Here is an 18,454-nt window from a genome sequence, read left to right as displayed (position 1 = left end):
CAAATATGGACTGTTGATCTGAAATTCAAACTTAACTGGGTGTCCTGCATTTTTATGTACTAAATCTGGCAACCCTGGAAGCACTGCTTAGCTTGTGCTCTAAGACAATGATTCATTGAGGAATAAGCCTCAATTAAGGGCACTAGTAATGTGAGGCATGGAGAGATTCTTTTCTAAGGTTATTTTATTTTTTTATTCCTTGATTTACCAAACATTTACTGAGTACCAAGTAAGTAACAGGCACCCTCCTAGAGACAGGTTATACCTTAGTGACCAAAACCAGGGCTTATCTTTGTCTTCATGGTGTTTGCACACTAGTGGAGGAGGCAGGTGATGAACAAACTAACAAGTGACTCCAACTGTGATACATGGTGTGCAAAAATAGCGTGTTAGCTCAGAATAATGGAAGGTAAGGTGGGTTCTTGGGGTAGTAGGAGAAGACCTCATTGAAGAGGTGACATTTACCCTAATTTCAGATGGATGAAAATAGCCATCGGGTGGTGAGGGTGGGGAAGACTCTAAGGGAGAAAAGAGCTGGGTGTGTAGCAGAGCCAAAGGAGGTTAAGTGCGGCTGCAGTGTGCGGAAGCGAGAGTGCACGCCGTGCAGTGTGGTTGGAGAGGGCCCCCGGCACCAGGTAGTGGTCTCTGTTCGGGGTCTGGATGTTGTTCTGCATGAAGTAGGAGGCCGCTGATGAGTTTTCAGCGCGCGGATGGCACAATCTGATTTACATTTCTTAAATATCACTCTGGCTGACGCATGCCAAAGAGATTGGGGAGAGCCATGGTAGAAATTGAGAGACTGTCACCAGAGCTCAGGCAAAGTGGCTGGTGCACGGGACCTGGGTAGTGACAATGGAAGTGGAAAGAGTCAAAATACAGGACTGGAAGTGACATGTTTTTCTGATGGAGTCAATGTGAGGGACACGTAGAGGGAAAAATCAAGGATAAACCTTGGGTTTCTAGTTTAAAGAATTGATTGAACAGTGTCATTTGTGGAGCTGAGGAAAACTAGGAGAGAAACAGAATCATGACATTAGTTTCCTATGGCTTCTGTAACAAAGTGCCACAAACTCAATAGATTAGATCGACATGCATTTATTATCTTAAAGTTCTGGAGGTCGGAGTCGGAAATGGGTCTCTTTGACCTAAAATCAAAGTATCAATAGAGCTGCATTTCTACTAAAGGAGGCTATGGGGCCAGTCTGTTTCCTTGCCGTTTCCAGTTTCTAGAGGCTTTTTCCATTCCTTGGCTCATGGCTCCCTCCCATCTTAGTGTTAGCAATGGCAGGTGAGGTTGTTCTCACAGTGCATCCCTATGACTCTGACTCTCCCGCTTTTCCCTGTGACTGATAAGGACCCATGTGATGACAGTGAGCCCACCTAGCTCCCCAAAGTAGGAAGTTAGCGATATAGGCAGCTGGCTATGTGAGTTTGAAGTTCAGGGCTATATTTAGAAGTGGTCAACACAAAGATGACATAAAGCAGAGAGTCTATGATATCACTGAAGGAGAGACTGAGCCCAGCAAACTGCTACAGTCAATACTGCTGCAAAAGGCAGCTGCAGATTTGTGCATGGATTTGGCAGCAAGAATCAGAAAGGTGGAGACAAGCTGTTTCAGTGGAGTCGTGGGGGCAGAGGCAAAACTGATGTAGATTGAGGAGTGAATGAGACATGATCAGTGACCACACATGATGAGGAAAAGTCCTGCATGACTTTTGTTGTGAATACTTGTTAAAAATAGTGAGGTGATCACATTGATCAAAACCTAGGAGCTAAGCAAAACCGCTGTTGTATCTTTATATCTAATCAGAATGCATGATAGCTATGTTGATATTATACATGGAAGGGGTACCTATTCCACTGGGTTTTCACTACTGTGCTCTGTGTATATAGCAACCATTGAGAATCAACTGGAGCAGTGAAACATCACCACAATCCTGAATACAACTCAAAAAGTCCTTTAGGACCAACAGTAGAAACTGCTTGGAGGAGGAAATCGCAGTGTTCTAGAGGTCTGTTACAGGATCGCCTTTTCTTGAGGAATCTGAACCCATGGCTGGTTGGCGCTTCCAGGATTTCTTACAGGGGGCAATGCTATGTCCTTCCAAAGGACACACTGCTGCAGGAACAAGGTGCTCTTGTTAGCTGATGATCCCTCTCTGCACATCCATAGGGACTGTACTTTTCTAGGGCAAGGTGGTTGAAAGGTTCTTGTGTGAGGCCATTCCTCTGCTCCCTTTACTGTTTCTCATGGTCCTACAAAAGGGAACAAGAACTCTCAGGACAAAAAGATTCAAAAGGTAAAACCAAAAGCTTCCTTATCATTAACTTGGTTAAAGAGAGAGAACAAAAAATTCCTATGGATTTACTAGATTAGTCAGTAGAGGCTGAAATCTCAGAATAAACTTAAAAGAGTTTTGGCTCCAAGTTATGGCCCAGGAAAATTTAAGAATCATCACAAAGTAACTAAGGCATGTATTTTATTAAAGTCTTAATCTTACAGCATATACAAATTTGATTTCAGATATATCATAGACCAAAACATAAAGAATAAAACTATGTAGTTTTTAGAAGATAGCATGAGATAAGTATTTGTTACTTATAGGTAGGCAAAATTTCTTAGACAGGACACATGAAACAATAACAATAAAGGAAAAATGACAAATTATATTAGTTTAAGATGGAAAACTTTCACTCATTAAAAGACACTAAAGAAAATTGAGTTGGTAAGAGTACAAACTTTCAGCTAAGCAAAGAACTTTTATGTACAACCCACGGACATGAACTAAGGCAGGGAATGCTGGAAAAAGGGGGGGTGCAGGGCAGAGGGGGATAAAGGGGAGAAAAAAATGGGACAACTGTAATAGCATAATCAGTAAAATACACTTAAAAAACTTTAAGCTAAGGATAGTAAGGTCTAAAGATCTAAAGTAAAACATGGTGACTATAGGTGATAACACTGTATTATAATGTTGAAATTTGCTAGGAGGGTAAAACTCAAATGTTCTCACCAAAAAAAATTTTAAATAGATAAATATGCGAGGTGATGACTGTATTAATTAACTAGATGGTGGGAATCCTTTCACAACTAAAAGACAAAAGAAAAAATTAATAGACAAGCCACAGACTGGGAGATAATATTTTCAAAACATACACCTGACAAAGGAATTGTATCTAAAATATACAAAGGATTTCAACTCTATAATAAACCAAAGAAAATTTTATGTGGACAGCAAGTCTTAGTCTCCATCATTGATTCAAATACTTCTAATTTAGTGGAGTTTATAGCTTTTATTTTTAATAATAAAGGAAGTGGAGAAGTTAAAAACGAGTGGGTATTAATGCCTTAAATACTAAAAACCAGGCTAAGCGCCACCTGGTGGCAGAAATTTAGCATTTCAACCTGAGTTTTTATGAAAAAAATTTTAAGTAAATATACATTTTGAAGGTTGAATTTGCAAAAAGAAACTTGTAAATAGTAAAAACTGTTATAAGGTGACAGTCAAACTGAAGTTTAACACAGTAAAACCAAAGCAAAAAGACAATCTATTCAATTATTTTTGCAGTAAAAATGCCTGTTAATAATTTTGAAACAATGAAAATAATATGATGATATAATACTCTACCAAACATTTATATGGTAGAATTGTAATTGTAACTGAATATTAAAAAATAAATATATGTTGATTATTATTTGTGTGCCAGGAATTTAACATGTATTATCACATTTAATCTTCTTAAGAACTGTCTGAAGTACAGGCCCACACCACAGAAGTTTTCCAATGAAATAACTCTTGGTTTTTGATTACTAAACCTCATAGAACATATTTATCTATCAAAACAACATTTTATGACTTTGTATTGGAAAAATTATATTTATATTCCCAAAACTCTGTATAATTTTTTTTAAACAAAATGAGGTATGGGAAAAGTTTTGATTTACATTCCAAATTAAATTGGTCTAAATAATGTCTAAATCATGTGTAAATATGTTGAGAACCACATGGCATCTGACAGTGGGAGCATGCATTTCAGCTGTTGCCAGCTCTGAGAAAGCAGCTTGTCCTGAATATGTCACCTCCATGTCTTCAATATTTAGCTCTTGTTTTCACTTAGAATTTGACAGTCAGTGCCCTCTCAAAGGTTAAAAAAGTGTTGAGAAAACAAGTGAGTGATTGTGGTATTTATAAAGGTAGAGAAGATACTGCTGACTATAAAGTAACTTTTGTTAAGAACTATATTGGCTATGGCGAGAGTCAGCCTTCCAATTTAAGTAACACTTAAATTATATCCAAACATCATTTTTTGTTCACACATACATAGGAACTTTATTTTTTTTCATGAAGTTGTAGTAAGTGATTGCAGGTCATATAATACTTTATAATTTTTTTCCCATTAAACATAATGGAAAACAGGCTCCTTCTTGGTGTTTTCGGGTAGAATCTCTGATTTTCAAGACTAAATTACTGATGTTAAGCAAGAGATGCCTGTATAGTATTATTATTACACCATTTTATATATGAGCCCATAGAGAGCTTAAAACACTCACTGAAGTCCAGTGAGTCCAAGGAGGAGCAGCAGCCTGGCTCCAGTGGCTGTGTTCTAACCACCGTGAGACGCTGCCCTCTTGTGTCCCTGCTCTGCCGCGCAGAGGGTACCTGCACAGAGGGTACCTGCCTTGGGTCAGCATTTCTCAAAGTTCTTGGAGTGTTACTAGATCAATATATCACCTAAAAGGAAGTTCTGTGGCTAATAAAGTTTGGGAAATGCTGAGTTTGACCAAATAAAACCTTTAGTTTTCAAAGCCAAATGTACACTAAATTTCTTTAGCGTTGGTAGTTGAAGAGGTATTTAGCATTTCCCAGACTTATTTGTTTGAGATGCATGTAGATCAAGAATGGGATTGGTAGCATAAAATATATAATATGTATATGTATGTAGGTATATGTAACATATTTTATATATGTTACCAGTACCATACATACCAGTACCAACTCAAGCAAACATGTGTGTTGGTCCTCTGCAGCAAAACGTCTGAGGTGGGGAGGTCCAGGGCCAGGCTCGTGTCTCTGTCCCTTTCTGCTGTATTATCCATAACAGGCTGTCATTCATACTCACGTTGTCATCACATAGACACCAGAATTTGCTGCATCTCCAGGCCATAGAGCTGTTTTCCAGGGAGGAAGAGAAAGGAAAGAGGCAAGCCAACGCTCTCACGCACATTTCATTGACCAGAGCATTGTTGCCCGACATGACCATCCCTAGCTGTAGACAGCCTTCAGACTGGGTTATAATGAAGTGATAAACCACAAAGGTTGATCTATTGCTCACACAACATGTCATTAGTTGCAAGTTAGGCTGCAGCTCTGCTCAATGTGTCATTTTGGGTGAGTGAGCAGCCGTTCTTAGGGCCGTGCACTTCCTGTGGTTGAGGGGAAATGGAGATGGCAGAACCATGTGATGGCTCCTAAAGACTGTACTCAAAAGTGACATCTGTCACTTTCCCCCATATTCCACTGGCTAAAGCAAGCCATATACTAAGGCTGATGTCAATAAGGCAAGGAAATAGAATCCTCTTATAAAAAGCATTGCAGATTTTTGGGCATTACAATATAACCTTTCCTGTATAATAGGAAGTAAGAGTAGACCAGAGGTGGAATTTGGGTCAGCAGTCTGCAGTGTCTGCCACAGTATACACACACACACACACACACACACACACCCTTTTTATTTATTTATGTTCCAGTGCATTTCACAAGATAAGTATTCCCATCCTTTGGGAGCTGTGGTCTTGAGCCACATCATGTTTCTTTGATAAAATAACTACCTGTAAAAACATCCTGGTATAACATACTTAGCCTTTAACGTGAGCTGTAGTTCCATTCAGCATATAATAGATTCCACTGTAATTGCGCAGATGACAATCTATGTCATAGACTGCTATTGAAAGGTTCTTGTCATACATTAAGATCCACTATTTTGCCAAGGTGGTATTCATGAGCAATGCTTATTTTTAAGCCAAGAGAATTTCAGAAGATAGAGTCATATCTAGTTATTTATTTTTTCTTTTTTTTCCTGAATCAGGTGCTATCATATCATGCAACATGTTCAAAAGCTGAAGTTGACAAGTTTAAGGTAAGGAAGTAATTGGTGCTCTATTAGGGCATGAAGTTAAACTTTACATGACTTTCTAACACTTTGTTACTTGCTTCTGTAGAATTAGTTCTGCCCATTGGGTGCTGGAGGAGCAGGTAAAGGTGTGTTTGGGTATTTCAGTTTTAGAGGGCAAGAGAGACATAAACAACTGGGTAGTCCTTTCATGATCATTGAAATTATTCAGTATTTATTTCTTTCCCTTTTTTAAGTAAGCAGACGATGAGAAAAAAAAGTCTTTGTAATATGGTGAGAATCAGGATGCCTGGTTTGAGCATTGGTTTTACCTCTAACTTTCTGTTCACTTAAAATCTCAGGGCCTTCATCTTCATTTGTAAAAATAAGTGAAGAAATTAAGATAATAATAGGTAACATTTACCAAGTGTTTACTGTGGACCAAGCACAATACAAAGCGTTTTGCCTGTGTTAATTCATTTGAGTCTCATAACCCTGTGAAGTATATAGCCTTTTATATAGGTGAGTAAACTGAAGCAAGGAGATATTGATTAGATAGGCCAGGGTCAAACAATTGTAAGGGGTGTAACCAGGCAGTCTGGTCCCAGCACTGGAATTCTTAATCACCAGGCTTCACAGTTGCTCAGCATGACCCCCTTCTATCCTCGATGTCCTGCGAGACTGAGAATGAGTCTTAGATATTCTTTTTAATGTAGTCATTACCATTTCCTTAAAGGCAGCTCAGAATTCTTGCTCCTCTTCCTGCACTTCGAATAGGCTACAGTCAAAATGTGGGTATATGGAAACACTAATTTTTTCTCTTTTGGAAGTTTTGGCGTCCACCTTTTAAAGTTTCTGTGGAGGTTTAGTCATTCATTATCAAACAAGGTGCCACTACCGTAAAAAAGGTAATTTTTTGTATTGCAATATTTGTATGTAATAATACTTGATGATGACTACTCTTCTAAGAGTTTCATTTGCACCTGGGTGCATTCATCTTCCCAGGAAAAATGGCACAGAGATCTTTAGGTCTGATAATTAAATCAGGGCATTAGAGTTGAATCACACTAATAAAGAAAGGAAACAAGAGAAGACCCCAAACTCACGTTAGGGATTAGAGAACTGTTCGGAGGGCAGGGAACATACACTCAGCCCGAGGTGAGCTGCTCGGGCTCCATCCAGGGATGCGGAAAAGACCTGCAACGGTGACCCAGATCAGAAAGAGAGACATGGTGTCAGCAAGAGGTGACAACTGACAACAAAGGAGGAAAACAGAACAACTCAAATCATAGGAGTCGGGGCCTATTTGTTGCAGAGATAAACATCCTAAATTCCAGCTGGAATGTGCGTGCCTTCAGAACAGCACTATTTGTGTGTTTTGTTCTCTGCTCTGTCTGTACTGCCTTTCTACTTGAGACATGGTAGCGCTCAGAAAATAACGTGTGGAAAGGGTGAACGAGTGAATGAATGGATGACTAAATAAATCCAAAGAGCATCAGCATTCCACAACTTAAAACAATTATTCATTAAGGAAATGTTAAAACTGGGGATATATGTACTTGTATTTTTTATATTTTATATATATTTTATTAATAGTTTTATCAAAAATACTTAAAGCTTTTTTACTTTAATAAAGTTCAGTTGCCTAGCAATTCTATTTATGGAAATAATTTCCCTACCTATTTCACTCTTACATTTTTTACTCTTATAATTATCTTCATTGCTCAAAGAGGAAAGAGACAGTCAGGGAGAAAGATAGCAAAGCTCACAGCGGACTACTTGTGCCTGCAAAGGCTGCTTGACGGGACATGTTCAGAGCTGTAGCAGACCAAAATCAATAGCTGTCTAGTCTCAGGTATTGCCCTGTGTTCAGGCTTAATTCTTCACTTAAAGTCAGGGGAACACTGTTGATTTGGAATTTGGCATGCTTTTCTATTGTTAGCTCACAAGCATACTAAAAATACGAAGTGCTTAAATTTGAGGACAAAGGGTTATTTCATATGAAAATTATCAAGATTATTAACTTAACTGGCTTATTCTAAATTTTATCCTGATAGATATTATTATCTTATTACAATGTAATTGAGATATATATAGTAGATAATTTTACCCTAATGGGTTTTCCTTAATATATTGATATAAAGTAAATAAAATATTATCATAATTGGTAGCTGATGTCTTATAACTGCAGCAATAACATTAAAATGTAGTGAGCTTAAAATAACCCCGCACATAGACACTGAAAAGTGTTTACTGAAATTTCCTTCCAAAGTGCAATGGCAGTTTCCTAACATCATAGCTAAATAACAGTAAACAAATACTTTGTTTTGACCAATATGTACAGACAAACCATGCTTACATTTAAATATTGTAACCTTTGCTATCTGCAATACTTTTTTAACAGAGTAGTAAATAAATATACATGAGAGAGGCAGAGAGAGATAAAGACAGAAAGAGACAGAGGAAGAGATGAAATCTTGGAATCAAGAATCAAAGGATGGTTGAGTTTCAGTGTATTGGACTATGCCAGCTTGGACCAACTTAATGATCAGTGATTTAGAGATTAAGCCAGCATCTGGGGGCGGGGAAATGATTTTATTATCTAGTGCAAAAAAAGATCTGGAGGTCAAATACATGCATATACAAGTCAGAATCTAGTTGCATCCCAAGATGTACCACATATGGAATTCAGACATGTCTAGAAAACCAATGAGATGTGGTATGTTTTACATGAGAGGTCTTCGGAGTCGAGAACTGTTCCTAGCAGAAGTTGAAGCCATAGGCCTCAGTTGTCTGGATGATTCCAAGTTTAGCATGGGGTTTGTCTTTTGGATTTGCCTCTTACCCCAGCCTCCCATGGACTCACATCCTCAGCTAAGAACATGAGTGGACACAAAAGGCATGGACTTTCTATAGTTTCAGAGCATTAAGTGCCCTGAGAGCACAGGGTTCCAGAGTGTCAACAGCCCGCAATGGAAAGCAGCAGCCCAATAGAAGGAAGAATCACTGTGGACCCGGGCAAGGCACCTTCTTACCAATATGATCAGCAGAGGCTGAAGGAATCAATGCAGGCCGAGTAGTCACATTTTAAGGACAAGCAACAGCAAGGTATGCCCTGAGAACTTCCAGACACGAGTAGGAGACATGGAGATGCCACCATGTTGGAGAATGTGATACATACCATTAATTAATTTCAATTCATTATCATTAGTACTCCTAAATGGTATGGTCTAAAGGAACACAGATTTCATATACAATAAACCAATTAGTGAGTCTTTACTAATTACTAATGATAGGCTGATACCACCTTATCTTTTCTCATATCTTGTCTTCCTAGTTCATACCCCTCCATGTTTGGTGATTTCTTTTCCTATTTTAGAATGCCACAGAAGAAGGGGAGGGTGTTTTTGTTTTTGTTCTTGTTTTGTTTTGTTCTGAACAAAGCTAGGAAAAATTTTCTTGTTGGGTAGGTGGTTGTGCATGGGTAAATGGCGCATGAAGTTTAAAAACCTCTCTTGAAGTGTGCCTGGATTGTCTAGCCAGAATAAATACATAAAACAACTTATAATTGCTCATTCGAGAATATCAGAACTTAAGCTTATTTTTTATGGTTCTGATATATCATTTATACTTTGGAAAACAGTCCTTTCGTGGGGCTAAGGTCACAGAACTTTCTGGACCTGATAACTCTGTAAAAGTCTGATTTCTATTATAATGTTAATAATTTATCCTTCATGGGTTTGTCGCCCTGTGCATTGAATGAGGAAACCAGGATCTAAAGAACAGTGTTTATCCTCATTAATATTTACTGATTTTCCTTGAACTTGAAATAAGAAAGGTGTGCCCAGAAAACCTGTGCAGATTGTAGGACTTGTTTATATCTCTTTTGCACTGTGCTAACAGGAATAATCTATAAAGACCATATTGACAATTAGATCTCTTTGAAGATGACTGGTTTAAAGGTTTTTAATAACCTGAAGGGGACAGCTGTAATAACATAAGAAAATGAGTTTGGTACAACATTATATACTCCTGTAATTTTATGCACTTTCTAAAGATTCCAATGCAATGGAGAGACCAAACAGTTATCACTATTCATGGTCAATTCACCAATTAAAATCAACTCATGGATATTCTCATATTATATTGCTACCTTCTATCATCCCTTCTTTCAGTTCCAAACTGCATAGCTTATGGTTGCAATCAGAGATGAACTCTTTTACAGCACTGTTTAACTGCCTCAGTAATTATTTTTTTTGTTTCGTATTGGATTTTTAAAATTAAATTTATTGATTGGATCATATAGGTTTCAAATGTACATTTCTATGATACATGATCTGTATATTGCATTGTGTGCCCACCACCCAAAGTCAAACCATCTTCCATCACCATTGGATTTTTTGCTTTCATTTCTTACTTTCTTTTTTTTTTTTTTTTGTCTTTCAATTTTGTATTGGTTTCAGGTGTACAGCATAACAGTTAGACAATCATATATTTTACAGAGTGCTCCCCTTGATATTTACAGTAACTCAGCTGGCACCATACACAGTTACTGCAATATTATTGACTATGTTCCCTATGCTGTACTTTACATCCCCATTCCTATTTTGTAACAACCAATTTGTACTTCTTAATCCCTTCACCTCTTTCACCCAGTCCAACATTTTTGTTGTTCTTCGTTTTCTTTCTTTTTTTTAATTTTTATTGAATTTACTAGGGTGACATTGGTTAGGAAAATTATATAGGTTTCAGGTTTACAATTCTATAATCCAGCATCTGTATATTGCATTGTGTGTTTACCAACCCAAGTCAAGTCTCCTTCCATGTATCCCCTTTTACCCTCTTCTACCTTCCCCCCCCCTCCTTTCCCTCTGGTAATCACCATACTGTTGTCTGTGTCTACAAGGGTTGTCTTTGTTTTTGTTTTTGTTTTGGCTTAATCCCATCATCTTTTTCACCCAGTCCCCCAACCGCATCCCTCCCCTCCAACAGCTATCTGCCTGTTCTCTGTATCTATGAGTTTGTTTCTATTTTGTTTGTTAGTTTATTTTGTTATTAAATTCCACAACTGCCTCAGTAATTAAATGCCAACAACTCATGTTGAATGTTTGGTTTCCACCTCCTCTTGCATATTTCAAGTTTCCATTGTTAATGCCTAGGCCACAAATTAATGTCCTGGTAATGTAAATAAAGTACCATAGAATGGATACTCCCTGTGGCCTTCCCATACCAAAATAAGAATGGCTACATCAAAAATAGGATCTTATGGCCTCCTCTGAGAGATGGATGGCAGGGGACAAGATGAGCAACGGGATGTGATACACGTACACTAGGCTTGCGGAGGCGTGTTTGATCCATGAATTATTAAAATGTTTTAATAAGAAGCTTCAGCTCTCAAAACTGCCTTGCCATTATGTTGGTAGATGTGTCTCTCAGAGGCCCTACATAAGGGTCCCTGCACAAGAAGGCGGGAATTGGGGCTGCCCCATTTGGCTGACCACGTGCATGGAATGCATTTTATTAATTGATCCTCCAGAGGCCGCACCTTTTTCTAATTGCACAGAGGCAGCACTTGCTGGCCCTGGCCCTGCCCACTCTTATTTCCAAAACCCTGAAACAGCCCAATCCTTGCAGCGGCTTCTTGCAGAGAAAAAGTGCACTACGTGGGGCGAGGGGTTGGGACAGGGAGGTTTCACACCGTGGCATTTACCCAAACCCAGGTGATGCAGCTGCTGCGGAAGAAGGGAGAGGGCAGGTGCCGTGTGGCAGAGGCTCAGGGAGCTCCTGTTCCCCACCCCAGTGGGTGGGGAGCACCTTTCAGCTCTTCACCTGCAGGCCAGGCCCTCCCGCAGAGGCACCTCCATAGCCAGGAATCGGGGGGAGGGGTTGTAATTGGGATCTCAGGGTGTCAGGGAGACTAGTTCCTCTAGTCTCAGCCCTGAAATGCAACCTTTGGAAATCTGAGCAACTAAGGACTTCCCAGTTCACCTCATCTTACCTCTTAGGTTGTAAAAAGGAGACCAAGGAGCAGTAGAAACAGAATGTGGGTATCTTCCTACATCTAACTGACTCTGCTTCCTCTCTCTTCCCTGGTTGAACTGAGGGTGTTTTTTTGTTTGTTTGTGTTTGTGTTTGGTTTTGTTTTTGTTTTTTTAAGGGGAGAGCATGAACACAGTCCCCCACTACCACAAAGTATGCAGTCGAGTTTCCCACACTTGGGGAAATCGCAGGGGTCAGCACATCCAAAGTGAAGGTGTTGTTTTAACTTGAAATAGTATTTATGCTAAGTTTAATATCCGAGATACTTTTATCATCAGGGAAAGTTACTGAACCTTCCGCAGGAAATCGACTGCAGGGGAAACAGCTTAGTCAGCACCTGAAAGGCCATCCTCTGCTCTAAGGCAGCGGACTAGAGCACCGCACCGCACCGCACCGCGTAGGACGTGCCCATAAATATGTGGAGTGCTTTGTGGTCAAATGTCCACTTGTTCCTGCAGGCTCTCTTTATGAATTGTGTCTTACTCAAGTGCCACATCAGAAAAAGGATGGTTGTACTCCTGAGTCTTGAAAAAGTTGGGGTGGCGGGGTGAGGGCAACCAGGGCTGCCCCGCGCGGCTGCCTCTTCCACCGCTTGCTGAACCACGCACCTAGGTGTGCCTGCAGGGCTCTTCAAAGACCTGCCTGGCCAAAATGCATCCGGCCGTGACCCTGACCTCCTCTCAGACCTACTTAAATAGCCACTATCTGTGCTCTTTCCATTTGAAAATGAAACGGGGGCCTCATCTCCAAAAGTTTGCTGTGAATGTCTAGTTCCCCTGGAAGAAAGGATGGGCCTGAGCCGCGCTCTTCCACTCACCGTAATTCCACGCATTAACACAGCTGGGTTCCCTGCCCTCCTGAAGTGTCGCATTGGAGGCCCAGGGGGTCTGAGCCTGAGGACATGAAATAAAAGGTCTAGCGCGGTTATGAGAGGAGTCCTGGGGGTCCAGGGAAGACAGGAGCAGAGGCCAGTGCTGTGGCCCAGTTGGAGCTCTGACTCCTGACTGGTGAAGGGAACTGTGAAGGTGAAAACGGTCAGAACCTTCAGGACACCAGGGCATCTTCCTAGTTTTCCTCTAGCGAGAGCCATCTATCACTGGAGATACAGAGCTGGGAAATAAAGAATTGATTTCCCCTCCCCTCAATGATTTGTGCTGGGTTTAGCGATCACAATGGTGGCTTTTTTCTCTGCTCTTCTTTCAGTGCACACAGAAACCACAAGCTCCTGACTGTCAGGCTTCACTCACCCTCCTCTCCAAACGCACGCTCTGGATAACACTGTACAGCCCCCTTGGAGTCCTCACGCTTCCTCACTCCTACACACTGTCCCATCCATTTCGACCTCAGAATGGCTCCCCTCAGCCTCCCGTGACCCTCCCTCGTTCAGGCGCTCGCTGCCTCCTGGGCAGACAGTGGTTATGCAGCGCCCTCCAGCTGGCCTCCCTGCCTCCTCTCAACCTGCTCCCCGTTCACCCTGTCCATGGCGGCCAGACCAGCGGTCCTCTTCTGCTGGTGCCGGTTTCCTTCCCGCAAAGCTTAGTCTCTTCTCCAAGCCTCTAGAGTCCATCATGTCAGATTCTCTAATTGGACGGATGTGCTCTGAACTCTAACCTCCAGTTCACTTTTTCATCCTCTTCCCCACCCGTCACACAAGTTCCATTTCATAGTTTCTGCCCATTCACTTCCCCTCCCTCTCTTTGGTCCCATCCCTATTCCTATATGTGCATATTTAAAATCTCAGTAAATCCCCTCTGATCCTGCTCAGTTGCTCCCTCTCGAGGAAATTGTTCTAATGGCTCATTTGCCATTGTTTTATTGTACTTGCTATTTCTACCTTGTGATGTTAGTCTTTGGGCACCTAATTGCCTGGTTAAACTAGGAGCATTTTTAGGGGAGAATCCTCATCTAACCTACTTCGTAATCCTTATTTCACCTAAAACCATGCCTTGCACCTGAGTGCTGGAGAAATTTCTACCAAGTCATGCAACTCATTGAACTGTCTGCAGTTTTGATGGCAGACGAAGTTGCAACATGTGAATGGGATTTTGAAGTGGGGGTCTGTGGCAATGACAGTGCCTGTAAATTCGTTCTCAGCCCCTGTTTTAAGTTCTTTGTTGTTAGTTTCTTGGGTTTCCACTGAATTCTGAACTATTTCAAAATAAAAGAATTCCTATTCTTTATTTAGGCTAGTCTTCTTGGAATGTTCACTGTGATAATATCTGCCTTTCCTGCTGAGACCAGAGGATCCTTGCCAATAATTCTTAGTTGATGCAACAACTTCATTAGTACTAACTACGACTAGATTTTTTTAAACTCTACTTATTTTCTTGAATCTCAGGATACCTTTCTAATTTCTTGTGTTTATTTATTAATTGTATTCTGTCCCTTCTGCCTATTTGTGAAATCAGGTACTGCTGCGTTCGTTCTGCGTGTTTTCTCTCAGTTGATAATGGATCCATCCAAAAAATCTGAAAAACGTGCCTGAGTCATGATTTTGTTGGTCCTGAAGTACCACATAAAATACAAAGTCCAGAAAATGTCTGATCTAAGGGTTCGGTCTCTGTAGCGAGAGCTGCCCTCTTTGGAGCAGTTTTGTAAGGCCACAGACACGTCAGACAGGAGGGAGCAAACATGTACATAGAAAAAGCAGCCACCCGACCTCTCGGTTCACTCAAAACTTCCAGGCTTCAGGTTTCCTCATCTGCAAAACAAAGCCATTTCCAGCTATAAAATGGTATAATTTTATGTGCCTATAAAATTTATCTCTAGGCAGGAAGGAGAAAATAAAACACAAAGCAACATAAAGGTAACAAAACGTCATGGGATCCTTACATTTTCTGAATACCCAAAGCTTTAATTTTAAGCTCTGTTTAAAAATTTGGTAGACGTGTTGGGTTAGCTTGGTTTAATTACATATCATAAGTGATTTCCAAAGCCCACCATGACTATATTATATTTGAAGAGTAAAATAATACAATAATACTCACAAGGAAGATAAGTGATTATTTCAGTTAAGACAAAAACCTTAATCTCATCAGTATAAAATCTATACACTAGCACCACCTATCAATGTTTAAATAATACGGTGTCCTAAATAATACCACTGAGCAGTGGATAAGAGCCTCTTCATACTCATTATCTCACTGGAGCCTCCCAACCTCTCTGTGAGAGCTGGGCTACTGTTGCCCCATTTTACATGTGAGGAACCAAAAACCAAAGAACTAGCAAGAAAAATACACATATTTGGCTTTGATTCTTTTTTCTTTCCAATGTTTTGTTCTGGCCTTGAAGACAATGCTGCTCTTCAAGTGGCTGAGTGGGAAAATGTAAGCAATATCATGGGATTTTATCCTGAAGTCATTTCTTTTGATTTAGCCATTATTCTTGGAATGTTCATGGCATCTTGACAGTTTAGGGGCCAAATAAGCATGAATGGTGATGATGTCTGAGGAAAACAGGATTTTGGACTGAACTTAATAGACATTTTAAAAGAGACTTTTCATGGTACTCTTTCGGCAACTAATATATAACGCTATTTTATTAGAAACTCCTTTTAGTATTGTGTTTGTGCCATCCACGTGACTTCCTGCCCTGGGGTTTCAGACTGCTTAGAAACCTAAGGAAATTGGAAACAGCGAACATTATGAAGATATTGCATCATTCTTAGCAGGAGAGCATATGATCCATTATTCTGACATCTTGCTCGTCTTCCTTACAGTCTGATTGGCTATCTAGCTGTATAGAAATCTCTCAACATCTGGGAAGCTCAAAGGAAAAAGAGCAGTCCCACTTTATTATCCTGTGCTCTCTGGGACTGCCAAGTACCTTGTAAGAAAGATAAGAAGGATATGAGCTTGTGAACATCAGTTTAATGATAAAGCACTTGTCAGGAGATAAATTCTTATGTTTAAGCATGAGAACTCATAAACTAGAGACTCTGCGGGGGCGGACATGTGGAATATGAGGCTGGGTTTGTATTTGTGTAATATCCCCTTTAGTGATGCTAATGAGGGACCTCACGGACAGTCATCTGCGCATGTGAAACATGATGGCTTTAACGTAAGACTCCTAAGGTAACTTTAAGGATTTTTGAAAGGTATTCTGAATTATTGTATATGGCCTCGCACACGCTCGCACATGCGGGCGTGTGTGTGTGTGTGTGTGTGTGTGTGTGTGTGTGTACTTTAGCTTAAAGGGATAGTCAAGTGATTTGGAGTTTCAACTCTGGCTTTAGAAAAATACCTTGTGGCAGACAGTTCATTGTCTCCAAAGAGACAAGCAATTCTGTGAGAAAACAAGATCTGAGATGAAACACTTTGGCCACTGGGTGCCATCCTTGCTCCATGCAAGGATTTGCTGAGCCATATTTCTAGGAAAATGGTTAAAACCTGAAAGGCAGTAATTTAAAAGTAATTTCAAGATATAATAATGTTTGTGTGTGTGCATGACCTGGAATATGTTAGTGGCACAGGCAGCTTATTCGTTTGCCTGGGCACGACGCAGAGGGACCGGGGAAATCTCCCCTCTGGTTCAGCCTTATCAACAAAGCCTGGCTGAAGCCCTTTTGCCTGCTGTATCCCCTGAGCCAGCCAGCGGGTGGCTGGACAGGCAGTGAATGGGCTGGGAGTTGGTGACGAGGGGCGATGCTAGGGGTCTGGAGGTTAGCAGGGCAGATGCTCTATTAATTATTTTTATTATTGCACATATTGCAGCGTGCGTGTAACAAGACTGGAGCCCAGCCATCTCTGTGGCTGTGCTGTGCCCCTTCAAATGCAGAGCCCGAGGAGCTATTAAGCACTCTTTTCTTTCCTAGGAAATCTGTGTGTTGGTAGAATAGTAACTCTATTTCGGGTGCTTTTTGTTCCCCTAGAAGAAATTCATGGAGTTTGCAGAGACACCACCTAAGAACATCCATGATAACATCCATGCAGGATTTTGCCATCCTTGGATTTGACACTTATACCAAGAAATTAAGATCAGCATTATGAATACGAATCACCACAGAGAATATTCTAAGACTGTCATGTAACACAAGTTGATGTTTCCTTCCGGAGCCTGACACATTTAGTTGTCACTAAAAAGAATTAGGGTGTAAACAAGAATTTTAATAAAAATTGAAAATGTATTACAGGCACTCTGTGACAAAACAAAACAAAACAAAACAAAACAAAAAGCCCTCTAGAATCCTTTATACAAGGCCATATTGTAGAAGGGATCCAAGCTCCAAACAGATTTTACCTTATACTCCCAAGCCAGGGGCCATTGAGCTGGCCTCACAGTTGGCCCTAGAAGGTGGCCCAGAACAGAGCTACAGGTTCTTCTGTAACTCACTGTAATCAGATCTGCACCCCCATGAAAAGAGAGAGTGTGAGAAAAGCTGGCGAGAACTTACAAAGTGCAAGCTTTTCTCAACCTATCTAGGGACTAAAGGCTTAAATACTCTTCTGCTATTAATCACCTACAGGTGGATGGACTTTAAAATATATTTTCTGGGCTTACTGTAAGATAACATGTCATTCATTATATATTTTAAATATTGCTGTTCACTAAGAGTAGCACTGTTCTAGCTGTAGCATTCTTGCTGATTCTAAGTGCTGTCATAGCTCTTATTTCATTGCGCGTTAACAGAAGGCTTGCAAGGCGGAATCGGTGGCCGTATCCCATTTATGGTTCAGGCAGCTGAAGGGCACAGCATGCTGCCAACCTGGAGGCCTCACTTCTTGTTGCTGAAGCCCCTTCCTTGGACTCTCCCCACAACCCCGGTATCTATGCCCAGACCACTCAGTCGGATGGTCTCCTGGAAAATGAGAGATACGTAATGAACATTTACTACGTGCCAGGTCTGTGTTCAGTGCCTACTATTATTTTCCTTATTTTATAGAGGATACAGCTAGATACAAAGAACAGCTCAATTAATTATAGTAGAAATTAAGAGATTGTGATGTGGGTAGGCACACTGAATTTGGAATATTCCCCTTCAAAATGATGCAGAACCCTTTCTGATTTAGGTTCTTTGGCTCCTGGGATGGCCCTGTCCTTACGGTCTGATTATGAGCTCTTCTGTAATCATAGTTTAGTTCCTTACTAGATGAGTCCAGATGTCAACAGACTGCAAAATGTGTTTTCGTTTGTTTGTTTTTAAACGTACATAGTTTGCAAAGTAATCCAGCCCTACTGTTTAACAGGTGTGGTTTCTCAGCCTTCAGCATTCTGGAATATCAACTTCAAGGGATAGGTTCGTGGGATCTAAAAGCAATTTTTCTGCCCAAAGGGTAAATCCCATACAATGTCTGTGCTGAATGATCC

At 40.5% G+C, this 18,454-nt stretch overlaps 1 protein-coding gene across 2 annotated transcripts in view; it reads left to right on the top strand.

Moving 5' to 3' along the window:
- Positions 1-18,454, top strand: part of PDE11A (phosphodiesterase 11A) — a 330,569-nt gene that overhangs the window by 190,787 nt on the left and 121,328 nt on the right. For both annotated transcript variants that reach the window (XM_054562350.1, XM_054562348.1), the window contains one exon: positions 6,086-6,136. In XM_054562350.1, the coding sequence (XP_054418325.1) occupies positions 6,086-6,136 (51 nt within the window). The remainder of the gene's footprint in view (positions 1-6,085; positions 6,137-18,454) is intronic.

This window comes from Pteronotus mesoamericanus, unplaced genomic scaffold (genome assembly GCF_021234165.1).
Source record: "Pteronotus mesoamericanus isolate MK-2021 breed Mesoamerican mustached bat unplaced genomic scaffold, CSHL_Meso_final scaffold_651, whole genome shotgun sequence".
Lineage (NCBI taxonomy): Eukaryota > Metazoa > Chordata > Mammalia > Chiroptera > Mormoopidae > Pteronotus > Pteronotus mesoamericanus.
Note: the sequence above shows the minus strand (reverse complement) of the source record. Positions and strands in the feature narration are given on the sequence as shown.